At 36.4% G+C, this 18,756-nt stretch overlaps 1 protein-coding gene across 1 annotated transcript in view; it reads right to left on the bottom strand.

Annotated features, from left to right (window-relative positions):
* Nucleotides 1–18,756, bottom strand: part of LOC137662585 (adhesion G protein-coupled receptor A3-like) — a 284,198-nt gene that overhangs the window by 51,188 nt on the left and 214,254 nt on the right. Inside the window, exons 13-14 of the mRNA XM_068399128.1 lie at nucleotides 2,913–3,120; nucleotides 1,770–1,978 (exon numbers count right to left, since the gene is read on the bottom strand). Of these exons, the coding sequence (XP_068255229.1) occupies nucleotides 1,770–1,978; nucleotides 2,913–3,120 (417 nt within the window). The remainder of the gene's footprint in view (nucleotides 1–1,769; nucleotides 1,979–2,912; nucleotides 3,121–18,756) is intronic.

The following is an 18,756-nucleotide window of genomic DNA, read 5'->3' on the forward strand; positions in this document are numbered from 1 at the left end:
CAAAGCAAGGGTAAGTCTAAGATTCTATTTTCTTGTTTTGCTCAGATAAAAATGGAAGATGCACACAGGAAAAAAAGCAAAGTTGAATTACCATAACAAAACAAACACAAGACCTAAACCAGCATTACACAGCAGATGCAAAAGCTGCAGTAAAAAGTGCCTCAGTTGCCTTTACAGTTGTAGAAAAACCAATCTGCTACATCTTATCAGAGATAAATGTGCATTAGGCTTTACAAAGCAAAAAATAATTGTAGCCCTTATGTCAGTATATGATTTTTGCAAACAAAATGAAACCATGAAATTGGTTGTTTGCAAGCAATTAGTTAACATTTAGTAACTACCCAAAGTTTAAGAACAGGCTGAACCCAAGCAGTTGAAGGAAGAGGAAGCCATTTTGGGTGTGGCACCTGCAAAGTCAACAGGTGCTTTCTTTAATGAATTTAGAAAAACATCCCCAAAACAAAACTGTATTTCACATTTGGGGAAACAAGCAGCTGAGGGAAAAAAGGGAACTCATAGAAGCTGTAGAAAATTAGGTATATTTGATGTTGTCAAATCTTAGGAACAGCTCTTAAATTCTGAACAATTCTGGAATGGGTGAAAAAATGTCCAAGTTACTCTGAGGGAAATCAGTTCTTACAAAGTGGACGATAATATCCGCATTTAACTCATGGGTGCCACAGCCTTGTGCTATGATTGGCTGCCATCTGGGCTCCATCTGACAGCAGCAGATTGGTATTCTCTGCACATGTCCTCGCAATTCCTGTCGCCTATGTTTGCTGTCCCTTACACATACACACAATACATTATTTACTCAACTGTAAACATTTCTGTAATGTACACAAGCAGCATCTACAATGCACTCATGCACCAGCATTCAGGATCAGTCTGGTATTAATAGTACACATCTAGCTAATCTTTTTACAACTGGTTTATAATCAATATTTTTAATAGTGCAAACATTTTCTCACCTATATATGTTAGAAACCTCTCATTTTTTGTTTGCTTTCCTTTATTCCTTGAATAATAATAGGTCATTACTGCATGCATAATATTTTTGTTTTCATGAAGGTAACTTTCTCTTAAGTAGGATAGTTAAATAACTGCAATGGGAACTGTAAGTGTGACTGAGAACAGACCAAAGCAGGCTGATGTGTAAGCATTGCACAGAAATATTTTTCTTCACGAACAGTAATTTCGTCAGAAGGCTATCAGCATTGGTATACAAACTAAAACTCCTACAGGATCAACAATGACAGTACTGTCCTTACTTAACAGAGCAGAAGATATTATTCCTCTCCATTTATTAAATGATTCAACATTGCGGTATGCCTGCAACTAATTAGTATGATCAACACAGTGCAGGGCAGGAACAAAAGCAGACCAGCCTCGGAGATGTGCTGATGTAAAAGCACACAGGAGTATACATTTTTAAACCCTGTCCTATAATTTATAACCATTACATACTAATCGTTCCTTGATGGAACTTTCATTTGTAAGACTGGATTTAATGTCATTTCTGATTAGGCCTGTCTCTGGATATTAAAAGTGACCACCAGGTTTATGCACTTACTAGCAGTTAAATAACTTACTTTCTTTAAGACTGTCTTATACTAAACATTATAGAAAACAGAAGGTCAGTTACTGACAAGTAAGAATGATACAGATGCACATAAAAAGAACATATATGTATGGGGAGGGAGGGGGAGAGAGAGAGAGAGAGAGAGAGAGAGAGAAATTTAGGTATATTTGCTAAGTCATATACTTACCATTAGCACTGCAAAGTTACTGAAGTGTGTACTCTGAATGGTGGTAATATTGCCTGCAGAACTAATTATGTGGCACCCTTCTCCCCACCAGCCTCCATGTCCATCTAGAAGGTCAAAATCCCAGAAGGCTGCAATGGGGTCTATACCCCGTGCAAAGTGCCTCAACCCTATAGTAAGAGGGCTGGTGAGGTTTCCAAAACTGCACCCATCTGCAAAAGCAACAAACTGAATCAGAGAGATGGAGTGGAAAACCCTTTATTGATGAATGCTGTGTAAAGAGATCTGATGATACCCTAAACTATGGGAAAAAGCATTGATCATTGACCATTGATTAATGGTCAAAATCAAAGGTAGTGCTCACATTCAGAAAAGCTTGTGACAGTATAAATAAATCTGAACATTTCAGTCCCATGATGTGTTCAAATGATCTAATCATCCTTCACAAAGCAGATTTTTTTTGTTTCAGATTCTTCAGCTAAGACCAGTGTTACACTATTGCCCATGTAACTGCAGAAACAGCTCAGTTTCATGGTATGATTAATAGCTGAGACAATTCTGATTTGAAAGTCACATTTGAACATTTTTAAAATGTTAATAGAAATGAGAGCACTATTCAGTATCAAATAAAATTAATAAAATTGCCTGGGAGAATAATTAATCAAAATAATGACTCACTAGCACATACAATATATCACATTGAGACAAAAGCCTTTAACAACACCTGTTTTACGTCTATCGTATCAGAAAGTATACTGGTGAGTATTGATACACGCAACAGGGCACTACTCCCACGCCAAAAGCCTTATTTTTATCAGCTTCTACGATGTTAACATTGCAATTTTCATTGTAAAGAGTAAAATGAGGTTTTTTCCTATAGCACCATGCTTTAAGAAACAAGCATCTGTAACAACAGTCAAACAGTAGTCCAAAATTTGCATTCTAGTCATACAGCAAGTGTATTTCTTTATTTGCAGGACAATTTGAATAAAATCATGCAGATAGGAACAATTGCAAACATTTGCACTAAAGAAAGAGACTGTTTCCAGCCTCTCAGCACAGTGTATACTCTATCCTCTATTCTCTACATAATCAAGTATACTGTAGCTTTTAGATTAAAGGAAATAATGCATAAAAACTCCTCACCTATTTTAGCAAAAACAGCTGGTGTGGCAACTGTCCTACGTTTCCCATCGTCTGCAAGATTTGATGAGTTTCCTGTGCTAGGAAAGAGTTTTCCATTCCGAAACACAATAAACTGTAGCTTGCAAGTGGAGTTATCAACAGATTGCCAGGCTGAAGACTGAGAGAAGACAGACTGTGGCAAATGAACTGAAGCTACTGCTACAGCATTCTGTACAATGAGAAAAAAAAAGAAACATTTAAAATGCAAATCACAACAGGGTTGCTTTCATGATGTTTTAAACTCCTGTACAAGAAATGTATGCTGCCTTCCTTTTCCAACGGACTGGAAGCAACCAAAGAAGCACAAGCTGTAACCATGGGAATAGGATTGGTACAGTGCATATTAAAAGGGAAAACGTTTTGATTGAATGTGAGAGTCTATATGGTCAAGCTCCCTGCTGCAGAGGTGAGAATGGTTCTTACCGTGCCTGCTAGAGGGTCCATCAACACTGCAGACATGATTTAAAGAGACAACCTCTACCAGGTTTTCTCCTTCACTTAAAACAGAATCAGACAACGTACATTAAAACATTTCTCCAAAAGGATACTTAAATAATTCTATTAATACAAAAAATTACATTAGCAGAGAACTGTAAGTACAGTAAACAACACATTTTTTGAATATGTTTTTCTTGCTTCATATAAGGAAAATCAGTTAACTCTGCGTTTTAGTAACACAGGATTAAAAAATATTACAAGCACTAATGTAACAGAAGAAAACAAGACGGCACTAGGAGAAAATGAATGAAGACTGTCAGATCACTATAATGGCTTTGAGTTGTGAGTGTGTTATACACCCTTTTACAAGCAGATAATTCCCTTACAGCAGAGCTATAAAATACACCAAACATTATGTTCTGAGGACTTCACTCATCAAGCATTTTTCTCCTGCCAAAGTAGCAAACTAATCATTAAAGGCTGAGATATTTACAAGAAAAAACAAATGATGAGCAATGGGAAAATAAACAGGGAGTCTGTCCTGAGCCTTGAAGTAAAAAGTGTATGTATTTAAAAACAAACAAACTACAAAATGTTCTAATTTGCATTTCCCCCAAGAGCAAAGTATAGCTTCTGTGCACATAATTTACATAGATTATCACACAGTTTACTCATAGCACATGTGCGCTGCCTCTTTGAGAAGTGAAACAACAATCTTCACAATCATGTAAACAAACATGACATTAATATATGTCCATGTGCTGGGAGAAATATACATGTGAGAGATTAAAGGTACAACAGAGATCAGTGAACTAAAATGCGTATGAGAAGCATCTAGTGACCTCACGATAAATATGGGAGAAAAGCATGAGTAGTCTGTGATGTCCTTGGGATGCTTAAATAAACAGATAAAGGCTTCTGTACAATTTTCTCTTTATTACAATGTACCTTTCAGAAGGGTTTTGCGATTTCAAAAATCATAACACCAAAAATTCCTTTTTTGAATAAGTACTTAATCTAGGTGATGCCACTTACTAAAAATACTCAGGAAAAACAGAGCAAATAGCAACAGGACATTTCTACGTTAGATCTTAAAATTACTGTGAAGACTTTAATTTGAATTAACTGAGCTAAACATCAAGCACTCTTCCTTAGATTGTTTCCACTGCCTGATCCACTAAAGCTGTCATAATTGGCTTTATCCCATGCTTCTGAAAAAAACATGTTTTACTCTATGATATCCCAAAGTATCTGTATATGCTGCACCTCTGGTAACACCATTTTGGCCATAAAATTGTTATCAATAAGTATGTAGAGAAATTTTTAGAAGTGTCATTTGTCAAACCCCAGATCACTGTTGAAGACTTATCTGGAGATGTACAGAAGTGTAAGAGAAGTTACAGTGTAATTAACTTTATATTTGTATTGGATTTTTCTTATTATTCTGTGCTGGAAAAAGCAACAACAATGACATATTAAATTACACTAATTACCTATTATACACAAAAAGAGAAAGCTAGAAGCATCTGGATAAGCTTATGACAATAAAACCAACAGCTAAAGGCACTGGGATGAGCAACAACGTGCTATGACTTGACAAAAGCACTCCTACACCAACCAGAGAAGACAACAGGTTTACAGCACTTTTGCTAAGAGGGGAAATTGTCTAATTCATTGTGGTTCTCTAATTTCTTCTCCATTGGGACTTACTGATACCAATGGGAAAAAGTAATAGTGCAGACAGAGCTTGGCTGTGAGACTGGGGAGGCACAGACAAGAGGCTGCACACATCTTAAACGGAGAGAGCTGGCATGCAGGCCTGATGACAGGTTGCACAGCTGGGGGGGAAAGACCAAGGTGATGTCCACCCCTCACCTCCTCACTATCACCCTGTCTCTGTCCACACAGAAACCCTTCACTATATAGCATAGAAGAAAGGAACCCGACCACGGTGCCCCAAGTCTTACCCGCAGACTACAGCTTCGCCTCACAGAGGCAAAGTCAAACGCAGTGAAGGAGAGCTGTACGCACGCTACAAATGGATGTAGTGTGGACTGGTCACACTCCTTGGGCTGACTGAGCAAATCTCACACATGCAGCAACATCAAATTACTTACATGACAAAAAGACACATTTACAGAAAATTATTTCCTCATTAGACTTCAGGAGAGTGTTTTTCCTTATTTGTCTCCTCAAAATGTACCAAGAATATGAATACGCGTAATATTAACTACTTAATAATCTTTGCTAAATAATGTCTACAGTCACTCCTGGGATACAATTTAAATGTGAATACTGACCTGTGTATACTTGTTACTTCAAACAATTTCTTTTGAATTCTGGCAATCTGGCAGAGCGAAGGGCAAAGGGACAGGGCTGTTCCTTGACTGGACAAATGTACACGTAAAGTCAAACTACTTGCTGCACATCAAATATTTACTTTACGTAGAAATTCCTCAGAATTAAACATCAAACTGTCTGCTACAGCAACATGCCTGCCAACAAGCTCCTGTGCTAGGATATTAATGAAAAATGCACACATTGAGAGTGCCCACACAGTCAGAACGCTGTTTAAAAATATGAATAAATATTTGTGAACGATTTTTACATCTAAGATATGCAAGAATCTTCTTTTCAATAGTATTAGTCATTATTCACAGGAGAGAGATGATCTGAGCACTCAGGCAATCCCTGTTATTGTGGCAGATGATGGATGGAGCCTGACTGGAGGCTCAGTCTTGGATTCTGCTAACCTCATGTGTGGTGATGAATAAGTCAGTTCCCCACTCTTGCCTCAGTTTCCCTCTCACTTGGTGAAATAAAAATGATGGTATTTCTTTTGCTCTGTAAGGTACTCCAGAATCCAGAGATGAAAGATGATATGGGAACAGATTATTACTAAAAGCAATGACAGTAACATCAAATTTTGAGTGAATGACTGTGCTTCAGATGTTTCAAAATTCAGACAAATAATCTCATTTTTTAACATTTTATTTGGACACCATATCACATAAGAACTGACATTTCCGAGCGTGCTACTAGCAGCATCTCAGGAAGCCACTCCACTTCTAAGAGGGGAGAAAGAGCACTAGAGACAGAACCACCATCGAGTGTCCTGCATGGGAGCTGCAGCTTTGCTGTGACACAGGTCAGCACTGGCATCTCATATTTTCTTTGGAAAAGATTAGACTCTATGTCAGCAATTTACTAGTTAGGATTTAGACATTCTGTGAGCATTTTCAAAACAGTATGTCAATAATCTCTTCATGACTCCATTTCACTTTTAGTCCTATTAACTGGATTGAACTAGCATTCATTAGAAAAAGGAACTCCTGAACATACTGTAGATTTTTCTAAGGAATATTTTTCTGCTGGAAAATTCCGGTGTTTTAAAATGAAAGCTATCCACAGAGATCTACCCATTTATACATAAATATGATAGGAATGATGCGCATTTAAAAACCTCCCAGTTATCTTCCATTTCATCTGCCCAGATATTAAAAAATCTGCTGTGTGACCTGCAGTCAGGGAAAGAGGGCTTATCAGCTCTAAACTATCTCTGAGGATTTTCTGGGACAGCTCCTAGGAATAATGGCTTCCAAGACTTCTTGGAACCAGGGAAACTTTCCAAAAAGCCAAATGAAAGGTTGTTTTGAACACTCTGAATCATAATTTGGAAAGTACAGTTTTTAAGTACTTTTAAAGTCTCATTTTTGGTTTCTATTTCAGAGCTAATTTTTGTGTGTGTGTGGAATTTTTCAAAATATCTGAGGAACAGATAATATATGTTACATGTAACAGACAAATAAATCCAACTGAATCCCAAAAGTTTTAAAATTGAATGGAAAACCTAATTCTAAAGAGGAAATGATCCTCAGGTTATTAAGAGCTATGGACTCTTGACATTTTTGCAGCTCATGCATGTGTGACCCTTATTAAAAACATTTCAAGGGAAAAATGAAAGATTTAAAGTGAAGTTTTTCCCCAGGCAATTTTATTCTGGTCAGCAGTCCATTCCTCATAATCAATGCTAGCATTTACAAGGAGTTTTTAAGTGTTTAGGGAAGACAGCCTCTTGCCTTAGGTGCCTTTGTGATATGTTGGCTTTCTACTTTCACAATTCTTTAAAGAGACCGGCTCCCATTTTCAACATTGCTTCCCCATTATCTTGTTCTACTTGTCTAAAATTTAGCATAATATTGAGAGACTATACCCATTATCAGACAATCGTTATCAAGGAAGATACTTGGTAACCACTGAGAAATGACATATATTAAATTATTTTCAGTAGCTCTTCCTTGCGTGTGCCTTGATACTGGATTGATTTTGAGTTCAAGCACAGTATTTCTGTTTGAGATAAAATATATTTCACAGGAAAGCATCCAATTTTGAGTTCTCAGAACAGTCGTAAGGTATATTTTTCCAGTCGGCAATTTCCTTAACTTAAAAAACAGCACCTTAACAAGAGGTCAGAAGAAAACTGGAGGGAAAAAAAAAAAGTAGTAAATGAAATCACCTGAATGCGTTGCAGAGAACTGGAAAAGCAGCTCCATTGCTTCCGGATTTTAAAGAATGTGATGAGGTGTTTTATAGATTCAGATGCAAGATTCCATATATTATATTATTAAAGACCCAAGGGTGTTGCCAAAGTAGGCACAAGCTATATCAAGTTACAGTAGCAGTAAACAAAAAGCAGAAACTAAGCTCTACAGGTAATAGCCTGTATTACTAAATACGTACTGACTGAGTTAACAGTGTGGTCATCATAATAAAATCAAGCAAATAAAGTATTTATATATATACAATAGATTTTATTTAGGCCCTCAAACAAGACAGCAGCTCCTTAGAAGCAATTGAAGATTTCAGTTTGGGTTTTATGTTAAAGGTCTGGTGGTAAACATAACAAAAAAGTGAAAAATTGCTTTTTCAGCTGTCTCTCGTGGTAGATATTTAAATAACACTCCTTTGGAATTATCTCAGCACATGATATATGAGATAAGGACAGGCATTTGGCCCAGTGCTGTGAGGCTTTAGGTAGACTGTACATGAGTACTGATCTCTTTTTCTGGTATGAAAAGTATCAACAAAAAAACCCCAAAATATACACTGCCTGGGAAAATGCCAAATAAAGGTTCTGTAAAAAGAACGGAAACAATGCCAGTTTGAAGAAATATGGTTATACAAGACACATACTCAACGACAAACAATTCAACAGGTCTTAAAAGAGGACTGATATTTTTAAAATAGGAGAGTATGAAGCAAGGGAAGTTGGAGATCCCCAGCCATATTAACATATCTACATAACCTTGCTCCTGATTTGTAACAGTTTAACTACCCTTTTTAGACTGGTGTTTAAACACAAGTCTGGAAAGGCTCAGGGATAACTAGCAAGTGAAAAGCAAAATTTATATAGATTCCTAGAGAGAAAGGAAGAGGTACCTCCAAAAATGCAACATAAAATCAGCTGGCTATTAAGATGAAATTGCTAAGCATGTTAGGATTATTATGTGATAAAGTCATTATGTAGTAATGCTGCATTCCACATCCATCTCAATATCCGGAAACCTAAGTACAGAGTCCAAGATATCTTTGTTCTAGCCAGGCATAAATGATGTTTTAATGCATAGTGAAACTGTGGCATCAACAAGAAATATAGGCAAATTGTATGAAAAGGTACAAAACCATCTTATTTTGTGTTTAAAGTTCTCACTAATTCATAATAAAGATTTTCTATAGTCATGCTATAGAAATGTTAGATTTAGCAAACAGCATGGAAACTTTAGAAAAGCTGGTAATATAAAATAATCTTGGAAAACCTGATTGTCAGTAACCCTTTTCTAATAAAAGTAAAAAATAAATGTAGTCTCCACATTAGGATTTTGTATTTCAAATTTGAAAACTTGGCAAACTCAGTAAATTCACAGATAAAAGTTAATAGGACTGGCAAGATCAAGAATGGATTGGCAGATCAAAAAGGACAATAAGTATAATCAGAAAGCCTACGAAAATGAAAAAAAACCACTGATCAGTGAAACAAAACAGTATGAAATCAAAGGACACATTTTTTTTTTTTTTAAGAATCTACCAAGTTGGTTACAGAGCACTGACGATTGCTCTGTAAAATGATCTACAGTTAGGATAAATGAGTGAACCAAGTTTGGCATGAAGATAACGGTATAGACCTATGCACGAATGAACAGCTTTATTGCACAGTTCACAACTTCACTCACAGCTGCTGCTGCCGTATTTGTCTGCTTCTGTGTCTGAAGACAGGATGCTTTTAACAAGCTCAAAAGAGTTGACTGGTAAATCGCATGAAAATGTGGTGTCCTTTAGGCGCTTCTATGTGGACCACTATGTCAATGTTTCTGCATTCCAGTGTGATGCACTGAAGTTGCTTGTGCATTCATGCATTATTCCTCCAAACCATAGGTCAGCATTTAGGACTTCATTATTAATGCATCCATGAAAATACGGTCAGAAAAATTGTAATACTTTTTTCCTAAGAAAAGGAAAATGCATAGAATTCTACAAGCAACAACTGACCTGTTAATCTGAGATCACGAGGGAAAAAGAGAAAAAGAAAAAAAAAATCAAAGAAAAAAATGACACAAAAGGAGACAGGGTAGGTTTACCAAAGGTAAATAATGCCACACTCAAGGAATGATAGTCCTCCTTGACAACTGTTTTTCTAGACAAGGCAATATAATTCACCTAATTTCGTTGGTCTTCAATAAAATATTGGATACTACATAGAAAACTGATAGCTGAGTTGAGAGGTTGAGAATTAGTAAGAAATAGTCAGGTGAACAAGGCACAAGTTAAAATTGACAATACAATTATTTACTTTGAAAGGGAAAGGCAGGCTGGGGTGAATATATCGAAAGTTTCTATGAAGATCAGTTTAGGGACTTCCAATTTTCATTTGATGACCTTGAAACAAAGAAGAACGTCACCTAAGAAATGTTCAAAATAATACATTTTACAGATTTATAATGAGAATTTCTATTATAAACTGATTAAACAGACCACTTTGGAAAGCAACAGACAAGGAAAAGGACCTGAAAGCACTGGATGATCACAGGATGACTCAGAGCCACTCTGATTTAGCAATAAAAAAAAAAGGCAAATACAGTCCAGAACATACAAGATGACGCATTTCCATTAGGCAGGGAAAGTCTCTGATTTTAAAGGCCTAATCAGAAATATGCTACACAGGCTGGGCTCAGGAAAAATCAGTCCAGAATAGAATGAGTGTAAAGGACGGTTAATAGGGTCACCATTAGAATGAATAATTTGTTTCACAAGTGCAGAGTAAAAGAGTTTAGCTTTGTTAGCCTAGCAAAATGAAAGAAGAGGCTGTGCCTGCTGTCTTTAAAAACACCAGAGGAATAGCATCTAGGGAAGAAGAGGAGTCATGTGAGCAAATAGCCAGCATGAGCACAAGGACAAATAGGACATTGGTCAAGAGCAAAAATGCAGATGTAAAAGTATGAAAATGTTTCCTAGCCTTTATAACAGAGAGGACAGGATAGCTTTCAAAGATTATGGACGCACACAAAAAAACCCCTTACCTACTCTTAAGACAGCATATGAAAACTTTATGATAGAATTACACAATGGAGTTAGAAAAGTTTTGATTTATTTTTTGTTTTACAAGAAGTGTCTATAATTCCTTTTGGAGCTCATGAATTCCCTGAATAAAGGAATTCCTGAACTTCCCAATTCCACTTACATCCCCAGTATACTGTTAATGGAGTTCATGAAAATCTCACTAGGAAGAAAAAGAGTTTAAAAAACTAAAGTCATGGTAGATTCAAGTGACTCACATCTGCAATAAAAGAACGTTGAGCATGGAAATTATATTAACATTTTTTTTGAGGAACAAGAAAAAATTCTGCACACATGTAAGAGCTGCAGACAGTCAGCAAACTTGAAAACTGAGCCACTTATTTAATGTAGACACCTATTTTAGAAATCTTAAAATAAATGTCTAAAAATAGAACAATTAAACACAGATCTCACATGGAACAGTAAAAAACTAAAACATAGGCATATTTCTATTACTTATCTTCCTACTATTTGTCCTTAAAATTTAAGAGTTCTTTAGCACTTAAATTAGAAGAGCTCAGTCTCCTATACTGTGTGATGGTCAAGACAGCAATACCTGTCCCAGATAACCGTTAACTCCTGGCACTCAGATGAACATTCCCAATATAGAATCACATAAAAATGCAGTCACCCTAATCACTACACTGCCATTCCTAAACAAGCATTCCCGATTTACTCTACCTGAGATAGAACATAAAATGAAGGTATCCTTCATTTGTGGTAGCATCAGTAGTAGCACTAGTGGATAACCTTGTGTCTCTGAATAAAAGGCAAAATCCTCTCTTTATACTGTTGGATCAGCTAGTGATATCCCATACACTCAGGCTGCACCTATAGACAAGGCCATAATATTAAACTCTGATATTGTGGTGACTTCAAAGAAAGCCTTTGAAGCAACTCGAGTATCAGCTGAAACAGGTGATTCTGCAAAAGCCTCAGAAAACACAATGAATCTGCAGACAACCTCAAACATTATTGCTCCGGTAGATACAATGTAAGAACAAGGATTAAGAATCACATTTGTAAATTATTTACTGCTGATAATTTGTTAGTATACTTTCTGTACATTCCAAAACTCCATATCAGCAATCTCATTTTAAAATTTCCAAGTTTTACCCGAGCTTTCACCTTTTATGGTAATGTATCTTTTGCTGAAATGTTGACAACAGAAAAGCCACTGTAAAGCACAAAAAAAATCAATAATGAGGGAAGAACATTATATCAATTGAATTTTATTATAAGAAATACAACACAATTTTGTTATAATGTCAATTATTATTTTTTATATTTAATTTAGACTAAGCTTTTACTTTAAGGAGCTTTTTAGATTTTTCAGACAGGGCTACATGACTGCTTCAATTCAGGGTTCCTTATTGCAAGTCAAGCAGAGTCCGCAATAGACTTGCCATAATGCAGAAAGTTATGCCAGAGAATGCATAAAATTGATCTTCCTGGGAATGTAAGAGTTCTTAACAGTGGCTTATGAGTTTTCAACTGGAACTTAAAGGACTTTTTTGGGGGAAGATCCTTGAAGTATTAAAGGATTTTGGACACACCCCAAAATTCACACTGTAACTTTCCGTTGTTTTCCTCTGGACCTACAGAGACTCACTGCAGCTTCATTTTTAGAAAGGATGGCTTCTGGCAGTGCGCTCTTCAGGAAGACTCACCCTCTTAGGAGTTTGGTTCACTGGGCCCTTCAGGGATGCGTTATCTCCTAGAAATACTACACTTTCCTCTGAGCAGCCTGGGATGAAGGAGTATTTTTCCGTTTTATTTAGAAGCTCAGTTCATCTTCAGGCATTAAATACGTGAGATCTTTCTGGAAAGATGATAAGCATATTCGATTTTATTATTACATTGATGGGACTGTGGTTTTAATTGTTGCAGATGCACTCAGATGATGGGATGGGCATAGGCTAAATTGTTAGAATTTTAAAATATGAAGTCGCAATAAATAATCTCATGAGCTGTCTAGGTGGAACATTCGGCTACATAATTACAAAGCTATCACCATGGATCTTAGGAAGGGCATCATAATTATACAGAATATCTAACTAACCAAATACCTTTTACAGCTCATTGACCACTGAATTCAATTATACATAAGTATTACCAGTTTAGAAGAAGGAATGATAGGAATTCTAGCTTCGGTATACTGCCATACATGAGGTTTTTTTGCTATGACCACATTTAATTTTTTTTTTTTTTTAACTAGGTGAATTGTCTTAATGTAGGCCTCGTAACAGTCTTACTTTCTGCATGGTCCATAGCTTAGTAATTATCACACATAAGAAACTATTAGGAATGGGAACAAAGAGAATATTTCCCACTACTCAGACAGAAAGTGTTAAAAAAGATTTTTCTAAAGTCAGAGAAACACAATTTGATTAAAAGGAGAAGGGATACTAGGTGGCTTATACACATAAGAAAACCCACTCTGTACTAAATTAAATTCGTATGCATTTTAATAGAGTGAAGTACATACCATTATGGATTTTATGATTTTTCTAAAGTCTTAGATAATATGTGTATATCCATTTATTGAATATGAGTACACAGTGATGCAACCATTAGGTAATATAGTAATTCAAAATGACTGACTATTGCAACTATTTAATCATACTAGATGATAGGATTTATAATTTCACTGATGTGGTATTCACACTTAGTTAAGCTAGATAAATATAAAGTTCATTTAGTAACGTAAGTGGGAACGTAGTGAAAAATATTAATTCAGAAGTTTTTAATAAACTATTTTGATATAATTTTCCTGAGGCAAAGTGAGCTTCTACATTGCATGCAATGTACAGAAGTGCAAGTATTAAGTGTTTTTCTGGTGCTGCCTTTTCATAAAGATGACAGCAATAAAATGTTGACATTGCTGCTTGATGACTACTGAAACATTGCCCCTGTCTGATAATGGAGGAAAGCTGAAACTGCTGATAATAATTTTAGGAATTTGTGTCTTTTAGGAAGTGAATTTAAAAGTTCCACACCATGAAAGGACTCAATATTCTGCAGACTTTGAATGATTCGGATATTATCCTGAGGAATGATCCCTATTGCCTATAGCCATTAAACAATTCAGACCCAGCATTATTCTTGCAAGCCATAACTTGGGCAAGGCACATATTTCTAGAAGTGGATGTGAGATCACTACATTAATTTGCTTTGCTGTATAGAGACAGTTAAGTATTTGAAAAAGAAAACTGGTAAGATAACCTTTTCTTTAGTTCATGTATGCACAACTACACCTTCCTTCACTCTGTTACAAGATACAACTTCACTATCCTCACAATAGTCAAGAAAATATGCCTCCTCAAGAGGAGCAAATACGATTTCTTCGCTCCTTCTGTTCCCAAACTCAGTTTTCCATTTTGAAAAACTGATATATTTTAGTCTCCAACTTGCCAAAACAATAATTTGCTTCCTGAATTTCAGTCACTCAGTCAATTTATTACCTTCTACAGACCAGTCAGAAAGCATGTGTCGTAAGAAGAAATGTTAAAAAAGTGAGTAAAGTGAGTATAGTTACATCGGCATGAGAGAGATATTGAGTCACAGAAGTGTCTTCACATTTGGATGAAAGTACCTAAGGTCTCCAGATCCTTGAGTTGCATGGTGGTATAGTGGATGTATATGAATAATGGCAAGTGACATTTTAAGAGAATTCTTGTAACTGAGATGTTGAGTATGAAGAAGACAGACACTCCACTACTGCTAGTGCCTGTAGTTGTTAGTAGCTGCTGCTCCCCAAAGCTCCCATGCAAAATCACGTACCATGCTTTGTAAGTCTTGCACCATCTTCAGGATTCTGACGCACCCAGTGTGGACACAAAAGACAAGATATCGAGTTCAGTATGACAATGAAATGGTAAACTCAGAATTTCAGCTTTAAAGCTCAGTTCTGGCCAAGTGCCATGCTGAACATCTAGTTAGAACAAAAACTAACACAGATTTGGTACATATGTTCATGTGTGAAATAAGAGACCGTAGATATTAAATGGATTTATCCAAGGCTACATTTACATAAGCTAATTATGAGCACTAGTGGGTCCAAATTTGTGCCATAGTGGTGATGGGAACCTTTGTTTCTGTCTTACTTTCTTGACAACTGAACAGAAAAGGAATGGAGGAAAGGAGTCCATCTGGAAATAAAGTTGCCAATTCGTTAAGAGTAGTACCCTTTTCCAAGCCATTCTGGTTTTGGGTTATATACAGAAAGCAGATATTATCTGATGACTAGTATATTCCCCCATTCTTTTTTAAAGAAACAATATAAGTTGTTCTTCTTGCAAGTAATATATTTACAGATATGTTTTGACCAACAATCTAAACTAGAGTCATGAGGAAGCTTTGAAAATAGAACATCGCAGGATGCGTACATAAGTACATTACATGTATAGTTCATGAGAAGATCTGTTGTGTCAGTCCTTTGGTTCAGCCAGAAAGCATTCAGAGCCAAACAGAACCCTTCTACCTCCAGCTGAATCACATGTACTCTCATTGTCCTCATCATAGATCACTAGTTTATCTGGACAGACTCCTTAGCCCAGAACGCATCTGTTCTAACAAGCGCTTAGGGACAATCTATCTTGATTCATTCTATTAAGTTTTTCTAAGGGATTTGTCACAGAGTTATGTGAACATCAAAAATATTTGCTAGCATTATCCACAGTAAAATCCAATAACAACCACAATGGGAGTGAGGTCAGAGTGAACCTTCCATCAGACCATGTCTCCACCAATCTAGCGATCACTTTATACAGTCCGGTTAGTTGGAGAAGGTTGGAAGAAATCTAACTCTTATTTCTTAATGTTTCACAGATGCTGAGAAATCACCTAGCCATGTGTGCAAATTTTGCTTTTTTACTGCAAAAATAGTCACTTGACATAGTCAAAGTTAGGCTAAAAGCAGACAATTAAAATCTTAATCCTCTAGTCAAATCAAGTTTTGTAGCTCAGCTGCTGCGAAACAGTGATGACATTCTCCTGATTAAGATTTTAAAACACTAACACACATTATCAGTTCTTGTCTTCAGTCATCACTACATGAAAACTCATGGTTTATATTGGGTGAGGACGGTTTTATAGTTCTTGGGCAGTATGCGCAGTATTGCTCTCACTCAAGCAAGCACCTTTGAGTTGAGATGCCAAAGAAGGTCATTTGAGACTTCTTATATAGTGCATTGTCGTGGTTTAACCCAAGCCGGCAACTTAGTACCACACAGCCGCTCGCTCACTCCCCCTCAGTGCCAAGGGAGGAGAGAATGGGAAGGGTAAAAGTGAGAAAACTCATGGGCTGAGATAAAGACAATTTAATAGGTAAAGCAAAAGCCGCGTACACAAGCAAAGCAAAACAAGGAATTAATTTCCTACTTCCCATCGGCAGGTAGATGTTCAGCCATTTCCAGGAAAGCAGGGCTCCTTCATATGTAATGGTTACTTGGGAAGACTAACGCCATCACTCCGAACGTCCCCCACTCCCTTCTTCTTCCCCCAGCTTTTATATGCTGAGCATAACATCATATGGTATGGAATATCCCCTTGGTCAGCTGGGGTCAGCTGTCCTGGCTGTGTCCCCTCCCAACTTCTCATGCACACCCAGCCTACTCACTGGTGGGGTCATGCGAGAAGCAGAAAGCCTTGACTCTGTGTCAATGAAAACTTCCCTGCATTATCAGCACTGTTTTCAGTACAAATCCAAACCATAGCCCCATCCCAGCTATATGAAGAAAATTAACTCTGTCCAAGCAAAAACCACATGCATGAACCCAGTTGAGGTCTGAACAAGCCCCAGAAGGAGCATCCCCTCATTCCCATTCAGTGACTGTTGAGAATGAAGATTTCTAATATAATATAATAGATTTCAAATATAATAGATTCCTAATATAATAGATTCCTTTAAATACTCAAACAGGTGCTAACCTAGCTAGATTGGATGAAACTCATAGTTTCATTATAGTAATAATTGAGACTGAGAACCAAGAACTTGCATCAGTCTTCTCGCATTTTTAGATTAAACAGAGGGGAATAACAATAATCTTCTTAATTCTTCCAAATGTAAAACTGCTTTCAATTTGCTATGTGCTACAGGAGCGGATGGAAAAGCATAGCCTTTTCGTTTTGCTCATGGCTTTTGAATTAATACAAGTTTTCAAGTATTAGTGCTACAGGGCCTGTATACTGAAAAAGCAACAGCAACATGTTCATTAAGAATAGCAGTCTATATGCCATGAAGTGTTCACTTTTTAAATCTTGTAAAGTAGTTACATAAGTAGCAAATTTGCAATTTAATCAGTAGAAAATGAATTGGTTTACATTGTTATATGTAAGCATTCACAACGGTTTGAATATTTTTGGTCTTCCCCTCTTGCTCTAATTATTTTCTCATCTTCTTCAGTAAAGGTCAATTCTTCTGGCATCAGTATATTTAATGTGTTCACAAATTTGTACCAAAGGCCTTTATTCTAAAGGGCTTAATTTTATGAGTCAGACACATCAAGAGTGTGTATAATTCAGACTTTCTCAAGGGCTTCCACTGCCAAATTTGACTGATTTTTTTTTTTCAAGTGTGCTATCATTCTTGCTGAATCACTTCCAGTCTCCTATTAAACTCATACGCCTTTATTTTAGGCAGTAGCAACGTTCATTTTCTAACATAAAAACTTAGTGTCTTCACCATTTCACTATCTTTTTCTTCTGGACTCCGCAGTTTTACTTTCTGCATTAAATAGGATGGGAGTACTTTGCTGAATCCTGCACATGCATTTATGGACTTTTACTCTTGCTACTACCAGATGCTGATATGGGTACCTGAGTGTATGAATTAATTATTTAGGAGTGAGAATCTGAAAGAAACACGCTCAAGGAGGGAAAGAAAATCAATATAGAAAAAAAATTGTCTCTCATGCCAACTGAAGGACTAACATCATGTAGAAAATTAATAACTAATATTATTAGCTGAAAGACGGTGTATTTGAGAAAAACTGGCAGAGTCCCAAATTGTCTGTCTGAGCAAAAAGAAAGAGTTATGTTTATCATCAGGAATTCTGAGTCCTGGAAGCTCTATATATCTACAATGACATGAAAACACTGCTGCCAAGGGCACAGATTCTACTAAAAAATGTATTCCCATTTTTCTCTGACTATTGTCTAACATAAGAAGGAAGTATTTCTATAGCAAGTATGAGGGCTTAGATAAAATTAGAAAAGACTAATTTCGCAAACTAGCAAATGGATTTTGATTCTACTTCCCCAACTACATCTAGACTTACTATGTTTTGTTTCTTTCGTACAGGACACATTACCTGAAAACCAAAGGTCTTCTCTTGAAAACAGCATTAAGTAAATGTCTCAACTTTAACAAAATGAAATAACTTCAGTTAACATCCTATTTTCTTCCATACATAAACACAGCAATAAAAACTGATTGGCCACTTTGTGCTCTTCTTCTATTCTAAATTTTTATATTCCCACATTTCTTCAATAGAGCTACATTAAAAACGCAGTCACAAATACATTCACAAGAAAAAAAACCCCTGTATTCACTAGTTATGAACATCTTACAGTCCATCTCAATTTTATCACCTTGTTGGGGCTCTTTGAGGCACACACCAAAAACATATTCTCTGTATAGTTTTGATATCCTCTAGCTTTTTAGATTTTTTTTAATGTCTCTGTTCAGAAGCAATAAGCCAAAAATGACGCAGTCTGCATGTCTGAACAACAGCATTTTCTTGCTTTGTAACCT

Source organism: Nyctibius grandis, chromosome 4, assembly GCF_013368605.1.
Source record: "Nyctibius grandis isolate bNycGra1 chromosome 4, bNycGra1.pri, whole genome shotgun sequence".
Taxonomy (NCBI): domain Eukaryota; kingdom Metazoa; phylum Chordata; class Aves; order Nyctibiiformes; family Nyctibiidae; genus Nyctibius; species Nyctibius grandis.